At 45.1% G+C, this 24,173-nt stretch overlaps 1 protein-coding gene across 1 annotated transcript; it reads left to right on the top strand.

Moving 5' to 3' along the window:
* Positions 1-13,690: 13,690 nt before the first annotated feature.
* LOC121853193 (carbohydrate sulfotransferase 10-like) lies at positions 13,691-22,894 on the top strand. The gene is made up of 6 exons (XM_042347175.1): positions 13,691-14,258; positions 16,921-17,094; positions 17,890-18,083; positions 20,212-20,379; positions 20,837-21,016; positions 22,325-22,894. Exons 1-6 carry the CDS (start codon positions 13,842-13,844, stop codon positions 22,479-22,481), a joined length of 1,290 nt encoding a protein of 429 aa, XP_042203109.1. The 5' UTR covers positions 13,691-13,841; the 3' UTR covers positions 22,482-22,894.
* The last annotated feature ends 1,279 nt before the right edge of the window (positions 22,895-24,173 follow it).

Genomic DNA, 24,173 nt, shown 5'->3' on the forward strand with positions numbered 1-24,173 from the left:
ATTAGCCGCCTCCTCCTCCTCCCAGACACTGACGAACTGATCACACCTCCACCATTAACACCCTCACCCACCACGAGGGGTCGGGGGGGGTGGCCCTGAGGGTAAGGACGGGTCAGGGAAGGAAGGAAGGATCAGGGAGGGAAAGGAGGAGTCAGGGAGGGAAAGGAGGAGTCAGGAAGGGGAAGGAGGGATCAAGGAGGGGAAGGAGGGAGCAGGGAGGGGAAGGAGTCAGGGAGGGGAGGAGAAGTCAGGGGAGGGGGAGGGGCTGTGAAGGGAAGGGGAGGGGGGAAGGGGAAGGAGGAGCTGGGAAAGAGGAGTCAAGGAGGGGAGGAGGAGTCAGGGAGGGGGGAGGGGCCAGGAAGGGGAAGGAGGAGTCAGGGAGGGGGAGGAGGAGTCAGGGAGATTAAGGAGGGGTCAGGGAGGGGAAGGAAGGCTCAGGGAGGAGTAGGAGGATGGCCCTGAGGGATATGAAAGGGGACTGGACCCTTTTCAATAGTAGAGCGAGTCCTCTGAGGGGTAGGGAGGTGACTTTGACAGATGGTTTAGGGGAACTAAACTGGTGGCACCTCAAACACGACTTAAATAATTAGTCTCAAGGATCACCTGAAGATTAGCCACCCTACTGCTTATTTCTCCTAATGATTAAACACCTTGTAGCGTTACCTGGGAATGACTTAGGTTTGATTAAGTTAGGCTAGACTAGAATGGGTTGGGTTAGGTTAGGTTAGGTTAGATTAGGTTAGGTTAGGTTAGGTTAGGTTAGGTTAGGTTAGGTTGGGTTAGGTTAGGTTAGGTTAGGTTGGGTTAGGTTAGGTTAGGTTGGGTTAGGTTAGGTTAGGTTAGGTTAGGTTAGGTTAGGTGTGGGTTAGGAAGAAATAAGTTGGTTAGTTAGTTAGGTTGCTAGGCTAGGTTAGGTTAGGTTAGGGTTGGGTTGGGTTGGGTTAGGTTGGGTTGGGTTAGGTTAGGCTAGGTTAGGTTATGACAGCGTTACGGTGTTTAATCATCAGGTGAAATAAGCGGTAGGAGTAATCTTTACATGATCCATTTTCTTTGTTTACTGTCAGTGATGCTGGGCAGTGTTGATCACCTGTACTGGCGTAGCTACGACCAGCGAGATGCGAGAATTGGGTGTGAGACTCGCTAGGAGGTGGGGTGGGGTGTGGGGTGGGGGTGGGGTGGAGGGTTTTGTGGGGTGGGTGGGGTGGGTGGGGAGGAGATGGGGCAGAGACACGAGGTAGTTAGTGAAATGGCGCTCGAACAGAGAAGACATCATAATGAGAAAATGAGAAAAACTAAGGCAGGGAAGAGGAGGGTGGGGGGGAAGAGTATGAAAGGCATAGCAATTGTGTGAGAGAGAGAGAGAGAGAGAGAGAGAGAGAGAGAGAGAGAGAGAGAGAGAGAGAGAGAGAGAGAGAGAGAGAGAGAGAGAGAGAGAGAGAGAGAGAGAGAGAGAGAGAGAGGAACAGCAATAGTAGAAACTCAATGAAAAAATAAATAAATAAATAAAATCCCACAACACATAAATTCATCAATACTCCCCTCCACTAATTCCCCCCTTTAGTTGTGTCAATGTTTACGTTGCCTCTGTATTTGTGTCATACCTGTCACTCCACACACTCGTCGAACACAATTGTTAGAAGAAGCGACAGTAAGAACGTGTGAGTACCCCCCCCTCCCCCTCTTGCCCCTCCCCCCTCCTGCCCCTCCCCGGGATATTAAACACACACATTGTCATTCATTCCCTCTTGGATTGACCTGCCAAGTGTTCTCTGGTTGGTCATAACATTACGTGCTTTGCTACTTCCCAATTATCAGTGATTCTCCTCCTCCTCTTCGTCTCCTTTTCCACTTTGTGTCCTCCTCCTCTTCGTCTCCTCCTCTTCTCCTTCTGTACTAGTTTCCGTACTCCTCCTCCTCTCCTTATCCTCTCCTCTTGCTCCTCTTTTCCTTCTCCATTAGTTCTCATACTCCTCTTCTCTTTCTGCTCCTCCTCCTCTTCTCGTCATCCTCATCCTCCTTCACTTTCTTCTCCTTCACCTCCTCCTCCCACCCCCCTCTTCACAATCCCCATCACCATGTCCCATTTTTCGGGAGGGGAAGAGATGGGGGTGGATGGGTGGTGATGGGTGCCTCTCAGTGTCTCACCTGGTGCCTCTCAGTGTCTCACCTGGTGCCTCTCAGTGTCTCACCTGGTGCCTCTCAATGCTTCTTAAGATGGCTGTCCTCATGATGGTCGTGGTAGTAGTGGTAGTAGTAGGAGTGGTAGTGGTAATAGTGGTAGTAGTAAGAGTGGTGGTAGTGGTAGTAGTAAGAGTGGTAGTGGTGGTAGTGGTAGTAGTAAGAGTGGTAGTAGTAAGAGTGGTAGTGGTGGTAGTGGTAATAGTGGTAGTAGTAAGAGTGGTAGTGGTGGTAGTGGTAATAGTGGTAGTAGTAAGAGTGGTAGTGGTGGTATTGGTAGTAGTAAGAGTGGTAATGGTGGTAGTGGTAGTAGTAAGAGTGGTAGTGGTAGTAGTCAGTGTCCTTCATGGCAGAGTGGGGAAGTGGGAGGGAGAGGGCGGAGAGGGGAAAGGGAGAGAGAGAGAGGGAGAAAGAGAGAGAGGGAGAGAGGGGGTAGTGAGTGTTGCACATTACCGTGATGGGGGGGTCATCTGTGGCTGCCAGGTGGGTGCTTACCTGTGATAGATAGACCCTCACCTCCCTCCCTCTCTCACCCTCACTTACCCACTGTTTGCTGTGTGTGTGTGTGTGTGTGTGTGTCACTGTCTGCCTTTATGTATGTATGTATGTATGTATGTATGTATGTATTGATAACAAACATACACACACATATACTGTCACCATACATTAATGACAACAGTGTTATTTTTGTCAAGTCTTTTGTTGGTTAGGTTAGGTTAGGTTAGGTTAGGTTAGATTAGGTTAGGTTAGGTTAGGTTAGATTAGGTTAGGTTAGGTTAGGTTAGGTTGACATTCACTTGCAGTTTGTATTGTATTTATCTACATACAATACATACCTATGGTGAGGGCGTGGCCAAGCGGGGAGGGGGGGAGGATGTTTAATCAATACCCTCCCCTCTTCCCTCTTCCCCCTCCCTTCATGCCCTCCTTCCTCCAATACTGTATACCTGTACTTCCTTTTCGGGTTGGTGGGGGGGGTCCTCATCACCATTCCCATCATCTGCATTCATTCTCCCATCATTTTCTACCCATTCTTCATCTACCTCTCTCTCTCTCTCTCTCTCTCTCTCTCTCTCTCTCTCAAGTCCCATCACATCTCCCTTCTTCCTTCACTAAACCTCCCATCCTCTGTGTGTTTTAATTACTTACAGGACCAAATTTTCCTCTCTAGTACACACACACACACACACACACACACACACACACACACACACACACACAGGCCTTCATGACGGCCATCCACACCCTCCCACCCATCACCATCACCCTCAACACCCACATTCTCCTCCAACCATACCCCTCTCCCACCATCACCCCATCACATCACCCATCACCCTCAACTCCACACCCTCACCATCATATCACCCCATCATCACCATCACCCCATCCTCTCCCACCATCTCCACCACCCACCCCCACCCTCAGGCCCCAGGCAGTGATCCACCCTCCCAGCTGCGGTGGATCAGGCGTGTCGTTCTTTGATCCATTATCAGGGTTCAGCAATGATGCGAATACCTGAGGCAACACCAGGCAAGTGAAGGAACTTTTACTCTCAAATGATCCGTAATGAGAGAAGAGGAGGGAGGAGAACGAGAAGGAGAGAAGATGACAGAGGAGGAGAGGTGAAGAGGGGATGACAGAGGAGGAGAGGGGCGAGGAAGAGGTGAGAGGGATGACAGAGGAGGAGAGGGGCGAAGGGGGTGAAGAGGGGATGACAGAGGAGGGAGGGGGAGAGGAGAGGAAGGGGGATGAGAGGAGGGGATGACAGAGGAGGAGGAGAGGGCGATGAAGGGGGATGACAGAGGAGGAGAGGGGCGAGAGGGGAAGAGGAGGAGGATGAAGAGGGATGACAGAGGGAGGAGAGGGGCGAGGAGGGTGAAGGGGATGACAGAGGGATGAGAGGGGGAGGAGGAGGGACAGAGAGGGCGAGGAAGGGTGAAGAGGGATGACAGAGATGAGAGGGGCGAGGAAGGGTGAAGGGATGAGAGGAGAAGGGGGAGAGGGGAGAGCGAGGAGGGTGAAGGGGATGACAGAGGAGGAGAGGGGCGAGGAGGGGTGAAGAGGGGATGAGAGAGGAGGAGAGGGGCGAGGAAGGTTGAAGAGGGATGAGAGAGGGAGGAGGAGGGGCGAGGAAGGGTGAAGAGGGGATGACAGAGGAGAGGGGGAGGAAGGGTGAAGAGGGGATGACATAGGAGGAGGGGCGAGGAAGGGTGAATGACAGAGGGAGGATGATGACAGAGGAGGAGAGGGGCGGGAGGGATGAGGGGGCGAGGAAGAATGAAGAGGGGATGACAGAGGAGGAGAGGGGAGCGAGGAGGGGATGAAGAGGGGGATGAAGAGGGGAGAGAGAGGGGAGAGGAGGGAGGTGAGAGGGGATGACAGAGGAGAGGAGAGGGGCGAGAGGGGTGAAGAGGGGATGAGAGAGGCGAGGAGGGATGGGGAGGGGCGAGAAGGGTGGAGAGGGGATGACAGAGGAGGAGGGGAGGAGGGGTGAAGAGGGGATGAGAGAGGAGGAGAGGGCGAGGAAGGGTGAAGAGGGGATGAGAGAGAGAGGGGCAGAAGAGGGATGACAGAGGAGGAGAGGGCGAGGAGGGGTGAAGAGGGATGACAGAGGAGGAGAGGGGCGAGGGAGGGGATGAGAGGAGGAAAAGGTTGGGAAGGGCATGTCGTAGTGGGGTATCCGTGGAACAGAACAAGATGGGGATGCTAAGGACACACACACACACACACACACACACACACACACACACTAGAATCAAGTCTGACAAGTATCGCTCCATGTGGATGAGGACAACAGAGAGTCGGGTGATGGAGCGACTGAGGTGCAACGGAAGTAATGGTAATGATGGACAGATAGCCGCTGTATGTCTGTCTGTCTGTCTGTCTGCCTGTCTGTCTGTCTGCCTGTCTGTCTGTCTGTCTGCCTGTCTGTCTGTCTGTCTGCCTGTTTATCTATCCGTCTCCATGTCTACCTGCTTACCTGCCTAACTGTTTACCTGTCTGGTTGTTAAACATACCCGGTAGTTACGTATTTATGCATGTGTAATATGTAAAGCAGAAACATACACATACAATTATTAATTATCTAACTTTAATGTCCATGATGCTTGCTCGTACACCACACCACCTAACCTAACCTAACCTAACCTAACCTAACCTAACCGAGTTTTCTCTTTCCGCAACTAAGTGACTCTTTTTAAACTACGGCTCAAAAGATGGCTTATCAAAGGTTGTTATGTGCGGTGGGGTAAGGGGACTGTGTTTACTGTGATAAAGCTGTGTTATATTGCGGTGATAAGAGCAGTGTACTGTAGCAAGGCGATAAGGGTGAGTTATCAATGGAAAGGTAAACAAACTGACTGTGGGTGGTTTGTTGTCCAAGTGGTATTGGTATGTGTGTGTGTGTGTGAGAGTCACAGTACTCCCTCAGACGGTGATGGACCTTGAGTGCAGATGTCACCTGTGTGGACCTGGGACACAACTAACGAGAGCCTAATGAAGCTAATTGGATTGTTATGCTCAGGTATGTGTTGAGGTACAGGTACAGTACATGTCATCAGTTATATTTCCGGGGTTTTTTTCTCGTAAATGTGAGAAATGAGAAAACAAAAACAAAATTAATAAATCAACATAGTAAATGGAAATAGTCACACACACACACACACACACACACTACATCCTTGACCACCGAAGGGTCAAGACGTACCTGGCGCTCCTCTCGGAGCAGCCAGGTCAACAGTTATGTTGGCCCATACCAACTCCCTCCCCTGAACCCTCCTCCCCACCGGAATATCAACAAGTTCTCGCCAGAAGTTACAATTTCATTTAGGAAAGGAACGGAACCAGTGTTAAACAGAGGTGAACAGTGGTGAACAGTGCTTAAGTCAGTGAGAACAACTCAACAGTAACAGTCGTACCCAAGTTAACTTTCACACAGTGAGGTCCCAGGTACCCAGTGATAACGGCCCGTGAGACCCAACAACAACCAGCGATGTGTTAATCCGTCTACGAGAGGAAGGCCTAAGACCAAACCTCACTCATATAACACCATCTGTGAGGGAATTACTACACCACATGTCCCTCATAACACCATATGTGAGGGAATTACTACACCACCTCAAGTCCCTCATCACACCATCTGTGAGGGAATTACTACACCACGTGAGGTCCCTCATAACACCATCTGTGAGGGAATTACTACACCACGTCAGGCCCCTCATAACACCATCTGTGAGGGAATTACTACACCACGTGATGCCCCTCATAACACCATCTGTGAGGGAGTTATTACACCACGTGAGGCCCCTCATAACACCATCTGTGAGGTAATTACTACACCACGTGTGGCCCCTCATAACACCATTTGAGGGAACTACTACACCACGTGAGTTCCTCCTAACACCATCTGGGAGGGAGTTACTACACTACGAGTTTGCTGTTCAACACCTACATTAATCTGTATGTTCACTGTATGTTCCTTTACCTTTCTCTAATGAAGGCTTTTGTTAAACCACCAATGTATGTAATAAGTCATTTATGTCCAATGTATATTTTCAGCCTTCGGGCTGCAGAATTTTTTCAATAAACCGTTAATTATTATCATTATTATTATTATTATTACACCATCACCATCCTTCCTCACTATCACCGCCACCCCCCTCCCTCACCACCAACCTCCTGCACCATCACCCTTCCTCACTATCACCACCACCCCCTCCCTCACCATCACCACCTCACGGGTAGCAGCAGAACGAGTCAATAGTGAGCGCCATTCACCACAACCTGCTTCATCTTGAACTACTATTTCGCTCTCGCTCTTTCATCTTGGTGTTTTCTTTTCATACGTCAACCAACATCTTTCAGCCCTTCTCAGAACCCAGCCAGCCAGCGGTGGGTCTTCACAAGGCAGTACAGTAAAATAAAAGTTTGAGAGTGTAATACTGGTGTAGCTCGGCCTCACTTGATAACTTCCTCGCACTTGAGGTGAACAATAGCGTGGCCTCTGAGAGCCAGTCGAGAAGTGCATTAGCGAAATTGAACACTATTCAGCGTATGATATTTCCTCCTCCAACCTCGAGGAAAAATTCCTTGACGGTGGTGAACTTTTGTTCCACTTTTGTTGGTGGTGGACGGCGTGTGTCTCCTTGTGGCCTGTGATGTGTTTTTACCCGTTGAAAAACCTTCACTCAGCTCATTTTTTTTTCATCTCTGGAACTGATAATACAAAATGACGACAGAACACCGGTGTTACCCGGGATAACTCCAAAACAAAAGCAGTTTACACACACTTATTACATAGATCCCAAGGTTGTGCACCTTGCTGCTGTATTACTATTGATCACGGACCCCGGGTGGCCGGGCTAATAAAAAAAAATCTTCCCCGACTGAGATATCACCACGGGCCCGCGGGAGGTCAAGGTTATACGGTGCACTGTATACTGCACTCTACACTGAACCAAAGCAAAGCTGGAAAACTATTAGGAAAGAGAAGTGACATCATCCACTGGTCACGCCCATACGAGGTGATATTAGCCCCTCACTCATCATTTATACTGTACCGTATGCAAAGTGCGACGCTTGCCCTAAACTTTTGTCTTCTCGGAGTTTTGGTGGGACTCTACCCTCCCCACCTCGGAAGCTCATGAGAATAAATTTAAAACAAATTTAAAGTGGAGAAAATAATAGGCAATGGTGAAATATTAATTCGAAAATTGTAAATATAGATAGTTTGATAACATGATAAATAAGAGAATAGGAAGAAATAAGGAAAGTTGTTGAAGCTAACTACAACATTGATTAAAAGAAAATCAGCAAAAAACATCAATGTTTGCGAAACCATAAATAGCCAAAAGTTCTTAGAATCTTTACTTCCTTGATTTTCTGGAGGCAAAATCTTCAATAACATTCACAAGACAGCTGCCTGCTGATCCTTTGATTGATACTGATAATAACAAGTCCGCTGAGGCGATCTTGTACCACTGTGGACCTGAGCTCGGTCTTTATGAGCATGAGTTTTGAAAAGCTTCACTCTGCTGATGTCAGTCACTGAGAGAGTGCAAGCAATCCAAAGATTAGGATAGATTTCTTTCAACTGCTTCTGATGAAGGTAAGTTAGGAGTTCAAGTGATAACATGTTGTCTTTCAGTGACCAGACCGTTCCCATCAACATCAGCTTCCTCGCCACAGCTTAATGGTTTCCCAAGTTCTTCACGCTCCACGTCACTGCCTCATTGACCATATGTGTCAAGTTGTGCAACACGACACATCAGAATTGAAAAATGAATCCCACTAAACAACAAATATATTATATTCAGGAGCCCCCTCCCCCCCCCCATGTGAAGGGGGCCCTGTGCAGCCGCATAGACCATCCATAGATTTAGGCGTGAAATAGGTAAACACTGGTTTGGAAACAGAGTAGTGGATGAATGGAACAAGTTACCAAATATCATCATTAACTCGAATACGCTGAATAGCTTCAAACATAGGTTGGATGCTTATATGAGCAATAGGGGTTGGGTGTAAACGGGACTGCCCAGTATGGGCCAATAGGCCCGCTGCAGTTTCCTCCATTCTTATGTTCTTATAGCTGGGGCCGGCCCTGGACAACACACCCGCACCAGATGACAGTCAGGGTAAGTCAGTTTGGAGACTCATTCCGTGACACAGATTCATCACAGGGAGCAAACTTTGTCCGCGACTGTACAAATATATATGAGCTCCAAGCCCCCACCAATCACATTTCAGGATGCTATCATTCTGGCAAATTCTAAAATAGATATGTTCGGCCTCACCATTTCCTCTAATATCTCACGGAAGCCACACATCCTCAACATTGCTAAAGCTGCCTCCCGAAAGCTGGGAATGCTATACAGATGCCGTACCAGGCTCCGTTGTGGGTCGATGACATGTGCCCGGGTGGGTACAGGTTGTTGCTGTGTCGCGCGCTCATGGGCCCGAGGACACCACCCCAGGCCCCCTGTCCCCACCGGCACCTGGAGGCCCATCCACTCCAGTTCTCCACATTGACCACCCTGCGGACATGCTAGTGGACTACGTATCTACGCCAAGAAGGACGTCCCCTACCAACTTCTCGACGTCCCCCTTGAAGCCGACACTACCGACGTACACGCCATCACAATCACACTAAAAGTTATGTCCCTCAATATTGTCAACGCCTATGGCTATGGCCTGGCGCTTGACACTATTAAGGACCTGCCACACTTTGCCATAAACAGATAAATTGTACCGGGAATTTTCCCCCCACACACTCATCATACTGTCACTTTATGTAACTTGCTGACAAAACCCATGACCCTTCAGGCTTTTACGCCCTTAATGCATGAGTCATAAAGGCACGCATGAACCCCGCATGCTTCCCCGATGGGCGCTGTAAACGCTTCTGCGCTTTACCTTGCACAGGATGTAAGGGGGTGCCCAATAAACTAGCCCCCTCGGGGACAATCTAAAAAAAATATGTTGTTGTTGTTCTGCTGTTGTTGTCGTTGGCAGAAGACTTGTGACCTGTTGGCTATAGGTCGACAAGGTACACGACCTACACAGAAGGTCCGATGATTTCCTAAATAGTCAATACATCTCGCAAGATTAACATATTTCTTCTGAATGTCTAACATATAATCACAATATATAATTACTATGGATAAAACAGGAAGTATCACTAGTAAGCGATATGTGGCATCCTTATGAGAGCATGGCTACAAGTGTGGAGAAGCGCCAACCGGTTTGTTTCAATATCCATCGTCTGTGGTGCCAGATTGTTTCGCGCTAAATGTGTTACGGATATTGTTTTGATCGTGTACGTACAATGAAGTATGAGTGAGGGTGACGACCTACTTCTTTGAAGGAGAGTACAGTGGCACCTCCAATCCGCTCGTTTCCTTCATACTTCCCTCCCACCCTCCGTCCGTCCTTCATTCCATCCCTCCATCCAGCCATCTAACCTTCACTCTCTTCCTTTACCCATCCCTCCCTCCCTTATTCCTTCATCTTCTCTCTCCCCCCTTCGTCCCTACCTCCTTTCACCCCTCCCTTCCTCCCTCCCTCCCCTGTTGTTGTCTGTCAAACGTTAACCTGTCATACTGAGAACACTACACAAACACTCAGCGTCCTTGTAAACATTCGTAATATGTAACTAAAACTACACAAACACAACACCTTCAGCTGGACGAGAGCCAGTTACCAGGTCACAACATCTGACTGACTGTAACAACATTCCTTACCTTCCTAAAGTGTATATGCGTTCGTGGTAGACAGTTGCTCACGGCAGAAATCCTCGGTAATCCGTACATTAGCATTAAATCAGCCTCTGGTGTCATGGGAAAATCTGGTTTGACGAATGAATCCAAATAATTGCCATGGTTTCTGTTAAACTCTTCGTGTTTATTGCCAGCTAGTGACCGAACTAAACAGCTGAGGTTTATTAGTCAAGGGTTATATATAATCTTGACAGGTGAGTCTGGGATTCACATTAAACTGATTGGTTGAAGATATAAGTGTCTTGAGGCCGATTGGTCGAGTACAGTGATAGAATGAAAACGTAAGAGCATTTACTTGTTGACTAGACGAACATAAAATCACCGTACTGCAGCGACGGAGGCAAGAACAATGCAAACAACAGTTACCACGTCCGCCTGAACCCCTCACAAGACTTTCATCAGCATGTATTAAGTGACCCTCACGATTTCCGGTGTATGTACGTGCAGTAATTAATAAAGAACAAGTTTAATGTGACATGAATTTCTGATTACAATATGGAAATTGCTGTAGCTGTATGTATAGCGTATGTATATAACTGTATGTATAGCGTATGTATACTGGGTTATTATTACCAGTCTTCCACCATCCTGCGTCTCTCTAATGATTAAAACTTTATCTCGTCCCATCACGTCTTTGTTCCACCCCGGCCCTACTACGCTCACCTGTCTGTACCCGCTGCTTACGCCTCTCTACCAGACGTGTTATCTCTCCCACTAAGAGTGTGTGTGTGTGTGTGTGTGTGTAACGGGATCACACGAGGCCTGGAAACGCAACAATGACGAAGACAGGAAGGCCATACCGTGATGGCCACGACCTTCCCTCTCCTAACAGTTCCCCCTATACAGCTTGTCTCATAGGAAAGTTTAACTCTCTTCTTCATCACAAATCAACACCGGAGAAAAGAGAGTCAGTTTAATCATTCGCGTACGGTAAACCAGACGCTGCTCACCTACCACTTGGGAGAGAATGTAAAATCAACAGCATCTACGGCAGACACAACTTGGATGGACAACGAACCCACTTTTATCGTCCCCAAGGTGATAAAAAAGTAACGGGGCCATCACCACCTCTTACCCCAGCGCTCTAACCAACTTCGGTCGTGTAGGTAACGGGAAAGTATATTTGCTGTATATGGGTGTGGCTGTGAGTTGGAGAAGGAGGGTGGATAATGTACCTGTTTTGCAAATATTAAAAGAACTTCATATGTTTTCACGACAATGGCAATCCCCTGTGCTTGTGTTTACAGCGTACTAGGTCTGCTAAACCGGAGGCGCTGCTGTGATTGGGTGCATGATTTTTGTTATAACCGACCCGGACATGTACCTGGTACTTTTCGTTTGTGGTTAATTTTAGTCTCTCTCATAATGGAGATTTTTCAACAGGTTTTTAGTACAAAGTAATAAATGAAGCTAATGTCCACAAAGGATTACAGCCGTAGACACTCTAAAACCGCCTTTACACACACACAAGCAATAACAACGTCAACTTTGAACCTTGAACTGTTTCCGTAATCTGAGTCGGGTTCTTCATAACTGTGGTATGTAATATAAACTGTGTACACATATTATTTTTCAGGTCACTAGAATATTAGCACCTTGTCTTATTTCACCTTAATAAAACCCCCTAACGCTATCTTAACTTATCCTCACCTATTCTACCCGCTCCCCAAGGTAACGTTAGGGTGTTTAGTCGTCAGGTGAAATAAACTGGAGGCCTAATCTTCGGGTGATCCCATTTGTCAAACTAATGTCTCAGGGTTGTATATTATGGAGTTATCCCTCTTGTTCACCGACAAAAACAAACATGTAATATGTGTGAAATATTTTTTGTGTGACATTTGAGTTACTTTCATTAACTTTCACACATTTTTCACTCGTTTAGAATTTGTTGTTGTAATGTTATTACTGCACTTTAACAACGAAGGTCTTTTAGCGCGTAGCAAGATCAAAAACAGGTTATGGTGAGGCGGGTAGCGGGGCAGGCCAGCACACCTCAGCAGTAAGGGTTTTTTTTTTTTTTTTTTTTTTTTAGGTTAAGGTGGGGAAAGGGTGGAAGGCATGCTGGGGCTCAAGGCACAGCCAGACATGAGGGATGGAGAAGTCACAACATATAGTCGTGGGGGGAAAGGTTGGAAAAGAAGTTTAATGAGTTAAACAGAGGGGGACGACACCCCTTGTTTTACATATTACAGAGTTTGTTGGCTAACTAAGCTAACCTAGGATTTAGAATGAGGTTGCACAATGGTTATTTTAGTAGACAATGGCTAGATTGATTTTACAATTACAAGTTTATTAACATCTTATACTGTATTACGTTATGGACTCACTCTGTGGGTTGAGTCGTCATCATCTGGTCGCAACCATTGACTGTGGTTGCAGTCCGATGGTCACTGTCGTCGCTGGGAGTGCATGTAATGGGATCGCGGGCATTTACGGTGTCGTTGGAGCTGTGATCCCTGGGGGACTGACTGGCCACGTCGGGATTGCGGTTGTACTGACTTTTGCCTAAGTCAAGGAGGTCATGGTCTATTTCTGGCGTGGGTTGAGGCCGTCCATAGGTCGTTGAGTGGGTTACTGCCTTAAGGATTTCTTTTGAAGGGACTTCGTCGCTTATTTCAACAGGTGCAATGTTGTTCCTGGTTAGTGTCTCGTTGAGGTGTTTCGAGAATGAACCTGGATGAACCATGTTCATGTGATGGGCATGCAGGTAAGACAAGTATATAGTGGTGGCTTTGGACTCGTCCAGCTGTGGAGAGGAGACGCTCCTGATACTCTCCGCCACTGCGTCCCTCATGGCGCCCAGTGACTCAGTAACTGCCTGTTGTATTGAGTCCTTGATGGTTCTTGTATGTATATTATGTATGCTGGATTATGTATTATGTATGTATATTATGTATGTGCTCCATTTATATTTATTCAGCCTAGCTAGCAGCGTGTGGCAATGTTATTACCATATCCCACACGCTTAATTAATGTGCCTGGCGACGTATGGAAGCTGCTAATGTATCACTTGCCATACGTCGTCTATGGTAGTTGACCAGGACCTTAGCTAGGGAGCAGTGCTTTCCACCTCTGTGTACATACTCTTATCCAGTAAACCGAACCTACAAAACTATACAGGTGTTTGTGTTCTCTCCTGTATATAGAACTTATTACCCAGAACATCTAACAGTTCTTATCTCTGATTGCAGGACTTCCATGGTCTCGCTGACATTGTTGAGCTTTTGGGAGTCTGCTTGAGTTTCTTTTAGAGCGTCTTTTAGGGTTAGGGTGTGGGAGGCGACGCACTACTGGTCAGTGCTCCTCGCAACTTTACCCAAGCAACACTCCACTCTCCCCGCGGACGAGGTTCCTCCTCCACCAGTCAAGGTTTACGTGATACTATTGACAATGACGTTGTCCTTCCTCCGCCGAGTGAACGTCCTGGGATGTCGATCAATAATAAGGAATGGGATTTTATTCACTTTATTGAGCAGCGTCCTGTGTCTGTTAGCTCTGGTCCTGCTGGGGTTGGTGTCAGTGCAAACACTTAAACTACAACTATTAACTGTCGACCAAGAAACAAGAGACGTGAGGCAGCACTCAGCGAGGCAAACAGTGAATGTGAGTGACTCCGTCAGTGGGGAAGAGAAAATCCGACCACACGTCCACCTTCAGAGTGCAAATGTTACTGACAGTATAGACAATAAAAGAGAATTCGTCACTGTTGATACTGTAGACGTGGAGAATACCATACCAAGGAGAGTCAGCAACCTTCACCCGAAACAATACCATAAAGACGAGGTCCACATGCCGGCCTCCTCCTGGGTAGGTACCTTGATCCTTCTCTCATTGTTTAACACCAGCACACGTATCTCCCGCCACTACTAACACGCGTGTCCATCCTTCATAGAAATAAAAGTGTTGACGGTGCGAGTATTAGTTCACTGTGTGAGCCAGAGGAAGGATGCTGAAGAACACGGCCATAAAGTTAGTTAGGGAGAGATTATATTTTAATTCTAGATCAGAATACCAGATACAATCCAACCTAAACCTAACCTAACCAAACCTAACCCAACCTAAACATGATCAAACCAAACCTAAAATTTTTCTTAAAACATCAAAATTTAGTTAAACTTGGTCTGGTAAGGTTATGGTATGATATAAGTTAGATTGGGTTAAGTAAGGTTATAAAAGGCAACGAACATCTGCTTGAAAGACCTGTTGGTTAGTACTTGCAGGGCCCGAGGAGGTCACTTACCCTCTCTGCCACAGTATCATCTTCCTCATCAACCGAATTAATACTTTTACGTTCGCTACACGTGGTTTGGATCCAAAATTAATAAATATCTAGCAAACTGATTATAACAAACGGATATGTATGTATGTATGTATCAGATACTCGTTGGTCGAGCCGGGACGAAAAAGTTGGTTACCACACTAGGGCGGTGGCCGCGGTGACCGATTTCTCTTCCTCATAATGTAATTCATCTTTTACCATATCCCTTGTCAAGTCAAATTAAGAATCGTTCTATAAAAACTTTTCCGCTACTCGGTATCTTCGCGTGTACCACCTAGAAGCCTTCAGATACATTTCTCTAACGATTCATTCTATCCCAGTATGTTGCGACATCTGGCAGGTTCATCTGGAGATGACCTGCGGCGACCAGCCCGGCCAGTCCGCCACTGTTCAGTGGGTCATGGGTAACGGTCCTCACTCATTTACACTCACAAAACTCGACGGCGTTCACGATACTGGCGACCTGAGGTGTAACTACTACTACTACTACTTTTTTTAAAACGTGGCCTCCAGCCTTCCCCAATAGCCACACATTCGCCACCATTTTATTACCTTAAAATTAAATATCCTAATACAAAAGAAGCTACCCTAGCTTTGTTGAGTTAGTTGAGCCGAATATCTAAGCGCCATTCAGTGACTGTTGCCTCATAGTCAAACTCTGCAACTGTTGTCGGCTTTGGGGCCAAAGATCTCGTATCCCTGAGGCAAAACAATGCAGACCTTAGCAGAGAGGAGGACAGTCGACGTTTAAACCAGGTTATAACGTAACTTCTGGGCTGCTGCTTCTGTTCAGATAACACCTCAGCCAGTCTTGTGAAAAAAGACCTTTTACCTGGTCCCATACCGCCAGTGGTTGTGAACACCAAAGGAGTGAAACTGCCTTGATTCACATTTTGAATTCTGTCCCCATACGCCCTGTTCTTGTCTTCCTCACTCCTCTTGTGTGCTGCATCGAGAGCGAGGCGACGGTGACATGCAGCCATGGGGTCGAAAATCCTGATGTTGAAGAAGGCTCGCTGTCCCCCGTGTCCAGAATCCTCGAGCACTGACATCAACAAGGGCTTCGTTGGATGTGTTTGAGGTCCTGTAATGGAGCTTTTCACTGTCCAATGAGTGGAGGGTTAGTTCCACAGTGACGTCATGGCAGACTTCCTTCAACGCGTTTGCTGTGAGATCCCTTACTTCGTCATGCCTCATGCATACGAAGGCCCCTTTCTTGCACACCATGGCTTGGTCAATGTCGTATGATGAGCCACACGCGCATTGGAAGGGCATCTGTGAATTCTTGCTTATTAAGGATGAAGCCTTTTGCCCTAATCGGTAAAGTTGTTAGGCAGTTCAAGGCGCCCACCACCTGGGCTCACGCTACTTATTTTCAAGTTCTCGGGCAATTGCTGCATCAGTCGTTGAAGTTTATCACTTTGGATGTGCTGCTGTTCTGTTGTAATGGACCGTCGAATCTTGTTTAATTCGTTGGTATCCACTACTACTTACAATTTTTTGTTTATTAAAGTGTCTCCCAGCCTCCCCCATTAGCTACTACTACTACTACTACCAATACTACTACTACTACTGCGAATAAGCTACAAGAAAAACTCCACGTACGGTTCTTCGAGATACAAATCCTTGGCCTAGGAAAGAACATAACATTCCTGAACCAGACTAACAGGATGGGTGACCTTAAGTTTTTATATTGAAGATTAAATTTTGGACGATCGGATGCAATGTAAAGGTTGACTCATTCAGTATGTTGATGTTACTTAGTGACTCGGAACTGTGTACGTGAAACTGACTCTATCTTCTCTCACCAAACAACTGTTTCTTTCTTTTTTGTCTTTCACATTATCATTAGAGTGTGGCGTCTCTTTATAGCTTTCACTGTTGTAATCTTGACGTTGACAGAGAGAAGACAGACAGACAAATGGACAGGAGGAGCTAGTTCATCAGGCTCGACTGATTGTTACGTAAAGTCTCCACATAACGGACTTCTCTCCTTATATAATCCGTTAGTTGTGGGATTTTACACTCAACGGACCCTCGATATAACGAACTTTTATTATATAGTTCGAAAGATGGAAGTTTTCACAACTAACAGACCCTTGATATATTGGACTTTCTCCTCCATTTAGTTCGTTAAAGACAGGTTTCACTGTATGTCATCATTCCTCACCTCTCTCTCTCACTGATCAGACGAAGGAGATGACGGAGGAGGAGAGAGCGGTGATGGGGGAACGGAGGAACATGGTGAAGAAGGTGTGTGGTTCTCTCAAGCTCCAGGGCGTACTGGCACCTGACATGAAGAAAATCTACAACAACTTGCTCTTCGTCAACGAGTACAAGATGGTCTGGTGTCCGATATTTAAGGTAATTAAGGAGTGATGGTGTAAGTTTAACCTAACCAAACCTACCCTAGCTAAACTATCCTAACTTAACCTAACCTTTATCTAACATAACCTAACCTACCCTTAATCCCCGAACAGGGAGGCACTACTGCCTGGGAAGATATTGGAAGCATAATGTGTTGTCTAATGGTAGACCCTGCTGCCATATGGCATCACGAAAATTGTGACCAAGTCCCAGGTTGCTGATCTGACTTTCTGCCTCATTTACACACAATTGCAGGGTCTCAATTGTTTCTCTCACCATTGACAACATAAATACATTCTCACTTTTGATTTGTTTTTAATTTTTGTATTTCTTTATTATTATTATTATTATTATTATTATTATTATTATTATTATTATTATTATTATTATTATTTGTATTATTATTATTATTATTATTATTACATTTTCGCCCCCAGGCCCCGATGTGGGTCAGAGACCTGTGCGCGGGTGAGCTAATCCTTATAAAAAAGAAAGGAATCTAACTAACCTAACCTAAGGAATTAATTAATGATCCGGTAAAGCATTGGGCTACTGTGGCGATAGACAACAGTGTGTGTGTGTGTGTGTGTGTGTGTGTCTAAAATCACCGTGTGTGCTCGTGTGCTCGTGTGAGTTTACTAATAACTTGACACCCACAACACATGACCAAGCCGCACCTCACCGTACAGTGCAGGGCTAAAACTATCATGCCGAACTACTGGAAGCGATGTCAAGACAAACCGAGTGAATAATGAAGATGATGACTTCCCGTAATGTCTTTCTTCCCTGCAGGCTGCTTCCACCTCCTGGGTCAAGAACTTGTTGCTACTGGCAGGTAAAAAGAAGGTAGACTCAGGCGTCCATCCTCTATCCAGGAAGATCTACGCCCAGCCGACAGACCCAGCGGAGAGGGAACGCCACCTTAAGAACTCAATGAAGATGATGATAGTGAGGCATCCCTTGGAGCGTATTCTGTCTGCTTACAGGTACTTGTGTGTGTGTGTGTGTGTGTGTGTGTCGAAACATAATCAAAATCACAGATCAAAGCAAAATAAACTATACAACTTCTTATGCTTGCTGCATGGAATTTCAGGACCCTTCTGGATGCTAGCACAAACGAGCGCCCTTAAAGAAGAACCGCCCTTGTGGCAAAAGAGCTGGCTAGGTATAACATCGACATAGAAGTCAATAGTGAGTCCCGGCTCCCAGACGAGGGTCGACTCACAGAACAGGGGTCTGGCTATACCTTCTTATGGAAGGGTATGCCTGCTGCAGAGAGAAACTGCAAATACGGAGTTGGCTTTGCCATTCGCCAATCCATCCTCAATAGGCTAACTGAAATGCCTGTTGGGATCAACAAGTGCCTCATGACGCTCCGATTCCCACTGAATCACTCACGTCATGCCTTCTTCATTAGTGCATATGTCTCAACACTGGATGCAGATGACATCAAGGAGGCCTTTTATGCCAGCCTTGACAGAGTGCTAACCTCTATCCCTAGAGAAGATAAGGTTGTGCTCCTTGATAACTTCAATGCCAGAGTTGGAAGAGATGCTGACATATGGCAGGGAACCATAAAGAGAAACTGAGTAGGTTAGTGTAATCCCAACGGCCTACTCCTACTCAGCAAGTGTGCTGAAAATAACCTCACTATCACAACAACACCTTGTTTAGGCAGGCCGACAAGGTCAAGGGTTCTTGGAACATTGGCTTTCCATTGACTACATCCCTGTCAGAAAAAGAGATCGCCAGGTTGTCCTCATCGCCAGAGCCATGCGTGGCTCAGACCACTGCTACACAGATCATCAGGTCGTCTGGGCCAAAATCTCCCTTCATGGTAAAGGCAACAAACCTCAAGAAGAGGCTTTAACACACGCTTTCAGAGAGCAGCTCAAAGATGATCTGATGAATAACCCAAAAACAAATAACCAAATTCCGAGTGCCGAATTGGATCCCATCAAAGCTATCAACACAAAAACTTGCAAAGAGACTCTCAGCCAGATCAAAACACCAGGATTTGATGAAAACGACCCAAATATCGAAGTATTCGTCAATAGTTAACGTACTGTTCTCACTTACTGGCAGAACAGCCCTAAGGCCCACTACACAGAGAACAAATGCCAGTATTCTCGCTGACACCAACTGTAGGAGCATCGAGGCCACTATTACCCATAAACAACTACGTTGGACTGGCCATGTTACCTGCATGGACGACAGTAGACTGCCAAAGCAGCTACTTTACAGTCACCTAACGAATAGTAAATGTAAAGCTTGGAGGAGCACCAGACGAGGTATCAATACTTTCGAGTTAACCCGACTGTATACCAAGGCAGACAGGCGCAAACGCCGGAAAGACACTGCCGCTGCCCCTCCCACACTAGATGTAGCCCTCCACACGTGTGACATCTGTGGACGGCCCTGCCGATCCCGTATCGGCCTCTGAAATCACCCCACAGCTCGCAAACATTGGTGACATCCTTAATAACTCATACCATTATATCGTAGCTGGCTGATCATCATACTCGTTTCCGAGTGACAGCAAAGTAGTAGTAGTAGTAGTGTTCACAACCTCTGGTGAGATGGGACCAAGTGCAAGATGTTTCTACGCCAGACGCACGGAGGTGATCTCCGAACAGAAGCAGCAGCCCAGAAGTTTCGTTACAGCCTGGATGAGATGTCGACTGTCTTTCTCTCTCCTTCGGTCAGCTTTGCTCTGCCTCAGGGGAACGAGAGCTTCTGCCCCTACTCCGACAACTGCTGCAGATATTGACTATGAGGCTACAGTCACTGAATGCCGCATAGATCTGCGGCTCAACTAATTCAACACAGAAAGGATAGCTACTTATGTATTAGGATATTTAATATTAAGGTAATAAAATGGTGGCGAAGGTGTGGTTATTGGGGGAGGCTGGAGGTCACGATAAAAAAAAAAAAGTAGTAGTAGTAGTGTGTGTGTGTGTGTGTGTGTGTGTGTGTGTGTGTGTGTGTGTGTGTGTGTGTGTGTGTGTGTGTGTGTGTTTGGGAAAGATTACACAAGTACCTATATGGAATAGATTTAAATAAACTACTCTACGGAACACTAAATTATGTATCACACTCCTCTCACTCTCTCAGAGACAAGATGCTTCGTGTCAGGAATCCGAAAGGTAAGTTCGAGACAATGCAGAAGAAGATAGCCAGGGGGTACGTTGACCTGAGCACCAACACCTCCGCCACCAACCTAACCCAGCCCACCTTCACCCAGTTTCTCCTTAAGGTGAAAGATGACATAAAGAAAGCTTGGTGAGTTATCATCTCTCTCTCTCTCTCTCTCTCTCTCTCTCTCTCTCTCTCTCTCTCTCTCAACAAAAGGTTAAAGAAACTCAAATCAAACATTGTAACCAGGACGTGGCAACTGCTCAACACTTTTACAGGTACAACCAGATATATGAAGCATTAAACCATATGAAGAGACACAGAGAGAGGGGGGGAAGAGGAGAAAATGAGAAGAATCTTACAATAAGATGATTGTAACATTAAGAATCACAAAAGGTTTTAGAGAAACTATGAAAATTAGATTATATTTCCAATCATCTGAAATCAGGTCTAAGAGTATTTTAATTCAGACGACAAAAATAATTACTGACATAAAAAAGTAATTTCACACACACACACACACACACACACACACACACATACACACACACACACACACACACACAGTACATTCACCGATGTTCAATCTGTCATCCTGCCACAGGAAGTCCGGCGACAACAAAATCAACATGCACTGGCGGCCATTTTGGTTGACCTGTGCGCCCTGCCACCTGACTTATGACGTCATCGCCCACGTGGAGACGCTGAACATGGACCAAGAGTTCATCATCCGGGAGCTCGGCCTCCAGGACCACCTCCTCAACCTATACACTCACGCCTCCAAGTGAGTGAATGGTCGTGCACTTATAATCAGTCAGAAATGTAAAATGATTTTCCTCAAAGAAGTGTTCAGTATCTCCAACAGTATCATAACAAAAGCTTATCAGTACAATTGTTACCGCCAATGAAGCGGTAAAAATGCGCCGTCTGGTTAAGAAGACCCGTGCACGTGGACTCAATGGTGTATAATGTTTAAAACCTGTTAATGCAATTTTAATGTTAACACATTACTCAAGATTTGTGGATTACAATTTAGGTGACAATACAGCTTCGTATTATATACAATGGCGACAGCGTTTACTACACACTTATCTGAATATTACAAAGACGTATATATATATATATATATATATATATATATATATATATATATATATATATATATATATATATATATATATATATATATATATATATATATATATATATATATATATAGTATCTGCCAATACATAACAGTTTAGAACAATAAAGCCTCGTATGAGCATAGACTTATGTGTAATGGGTCCTACAGTATAACTAGTCTGTAAGTGATACTCGTAGTGCACTGCCCCACACAGGACATGGAGTACAGACGACAAGCGTCATCGTCCAGTTTCAGCAGAACAGCTACCATCAACACTGCTAGTCTCTCCTCGCAGTTAACTCTGTGTTCACATCAACTATTTGTCCGTATTACCGTTATCATAACACCAACATATGCTATCATAAATTCCACCATTACCGCTCGCACAGTGCAGGCGGTAACAACAATATTTTCACACTCAAAGAGAATAATTCCTAGAGTTTAAGATAACGACTTTAAGGGATAAAGTCATTGTACCTCAAGCAACTAACTCCCTACACTCGGGTGGTGGGCATCGTTCTCACCACTTACAACTTCATGTAATAAGTTATTTATTAGTTTTAAGGATAAACTCAATGCCAGACTGGTGGAAACACATAGACTATAGTTGTCATAAGAATGTAAAAATTAATCAAAATATTTTCCGCTACTTCATGACGCGAGTTTTAAATCGGCTTTGTTGTCAAGAGCAGATGTCCTTAATCCGTAAAGGAGAGAGAACGTCGGTGAATGTTGTGTTATGATCCCACTAATGTAAAATACTGTTAGTACATCTCATAGTTTTTAAATTGTTGTTAAGAGTTGAAACTCACCCTCTGCAGTGCTTAAAGACCGTAGCTGTTAAAACACGAGACCACGACAAGTCTCTGAAGGTAACTATAACATTCACAACAGAAACACTAACTCATGCTTCGTGGTCACGGTGGCTGCAATTCTTTGATCATTCTAACTTTGTGTTCATTTCAGTTTCGACGTGTACAACAAGACGAGTGAGGCGACCCGGCACTACTACAGTCAGGTGCCGCTCTCCCTACTGAAGGACATCGTCAACTACTATAGATACGACTTTAACCTCTACGGATACTCCCCAGACCCTTACTTTGAGTTAGCGAGGGCAGACTAAGTTTAGTTTAGTTTCATATTATACAAGTATAATTTAGTGATTTCAACACCTGAGGTGTTATCACAACAAGAGTATCAAGTGAAGACAGAGAGTTCATGTCTAATGACACTTCCTCACAAAAGGTGTGGAGGCAACAGGAGAGGCACTTAACGAGCTACAGTCACCCAGCTCTGCTTCACTCACACCCACCTTATCCTGAGTAGCCTTCCTGTACATCTATACAGCAGTCAGGTACAACGGGAAGGACTTTGTTGGCGCCAACATCAGGTCACAAGAATGTCTACAGACCAGCTCCCACAGTACCAGATCTAAGGTTAATCTATATGGTGACTCTACGTTTCTTATGTTTTTGTATTGAAAGCTTTTGTCAATCAAGTGACCCACTCCCAGATTTCACCATATGTAACTTATCATCTCTGTTCATTGTATATTTTCAGCCTTCGGGCTGCCATGTTTTCTTAATAAACTGTTAATTATTATTATTATTATTATTATTATTATTATTATTATTATTATTATTATTATTATTATTATTATTATTAATATTATTATTATCATTATTATTATCATCATTATTATTATACGCCCGTTAAGGCATCCTATGTAAGCCTACTGGCGTCTGTGTAACCAGAGACGATAAACATACTAATGGGGAACACAACGTGTGCCCCTAGAGCACTGAGAGCCTTCAGGGCCAAATCTTACCAGGAGAGAAAGTGAAAATTGAACTTACTATAAAAATCATTAAAGATGATAATCTATCAGTTTATTCCAACTGACACCAGTGTAGTGCCGTGGGGATTATTACTGCACAAACGACAACAGAATATCACTGTTACCAGTATTACAGTGACTTGTCATACTATATTTGATCTCTTGACTACTAACACTTTATTTTCTTTCCTTATCCAGGCAAGGTAATGCAACTAGTTTTAAGCAGTAGGCATATAGTTATTGTTGATGGCACCAGTTTATAAAAATGATAAATGTATAATTTACCTTATCTTAGTAGAAAGCAAACAAAGGGGTAGGAAATTTAGAAATTCCTGGCTTGCAAAGATGGGGGTTAAATTAAGTCTCAGATAAATTATACATACATAATTATTAATAATTCAAACACACATACAATACCTAGAATACCTAGTGATAATTTCTCACTAGAAGCTGATTACTTCAACAGACATAATTAGTCATAATTGAATCAGATAAATTTTCCACATACCTGAGCCTCAGTCCTTGTTCCATGATATTTCCACAGTGTTTCTTTACACTGGTATGGTCAAAATACTTGGACACCTCTGGGACACACACAGCCTCACTCAACAATCTTAACAGCTCCAATTTACGACTGTTCAAATACTGCTCCACACAGAATCCTTCTCCAAGACATAACTGTTGCATCCATGAACCACCTGCAGAATCATTATGCACACACGACGCCCTGAAAATATTGTTTGGTTTTGGTTCCTAATATAGATAATAATAACTCACATCGTCACTCGACACAGAATAATGAGTAGCTAATGAATTAACAGAAATAACACTTTATATAAATCCTACTAAATATTACAGTACAGTACTTTGAGTTTTCATTGTTCACTATTCAGTATCGCATGACTAAGTACTTAACGTTAATGTTTTTAATCAGTATTATCTCTAAATTAATCATCACAAAAAATAACATCCTAGCAT

Source organism: Homarus americanus, unplaced genomic scaffold, assembly GCF_018991925.1.
Source record: "Homarus americanus isolate GMGI-L3 unplaced genomic scaffold, GMGI_Hamer_2.0 scaffold32871, whole genome shotgun sequence".
NCBI lineage: Eukaryota > Metazoa > Arthropoda > Malacostraca > Decapoda > Nephropidae > Homarus > Homarus americanus.

Coding starts and splice junctions, on each gene's coding strand:
- LOC121853193 (XM_042347175.1), top strand. CDS start 13,842: ATGACGTTGTCCTTCCTCCGCCGAGTGAACGTCCTGGGATGTCGATCA. Junction 14,259..16,920: donor ACATGCCGGCCTCCTCCTGG/GTAGGTACCTTG, acceptor CTCACTGATCAG/ACGAAGGAGATGACGGAGGA. Junction 18,084..20,211: donor CGTATTCTGTCTGCTTACAG/GTACTTGTGTGT, acceptor TCACTCTCTCAG/AGACAAGATGCTTCGTGTCA.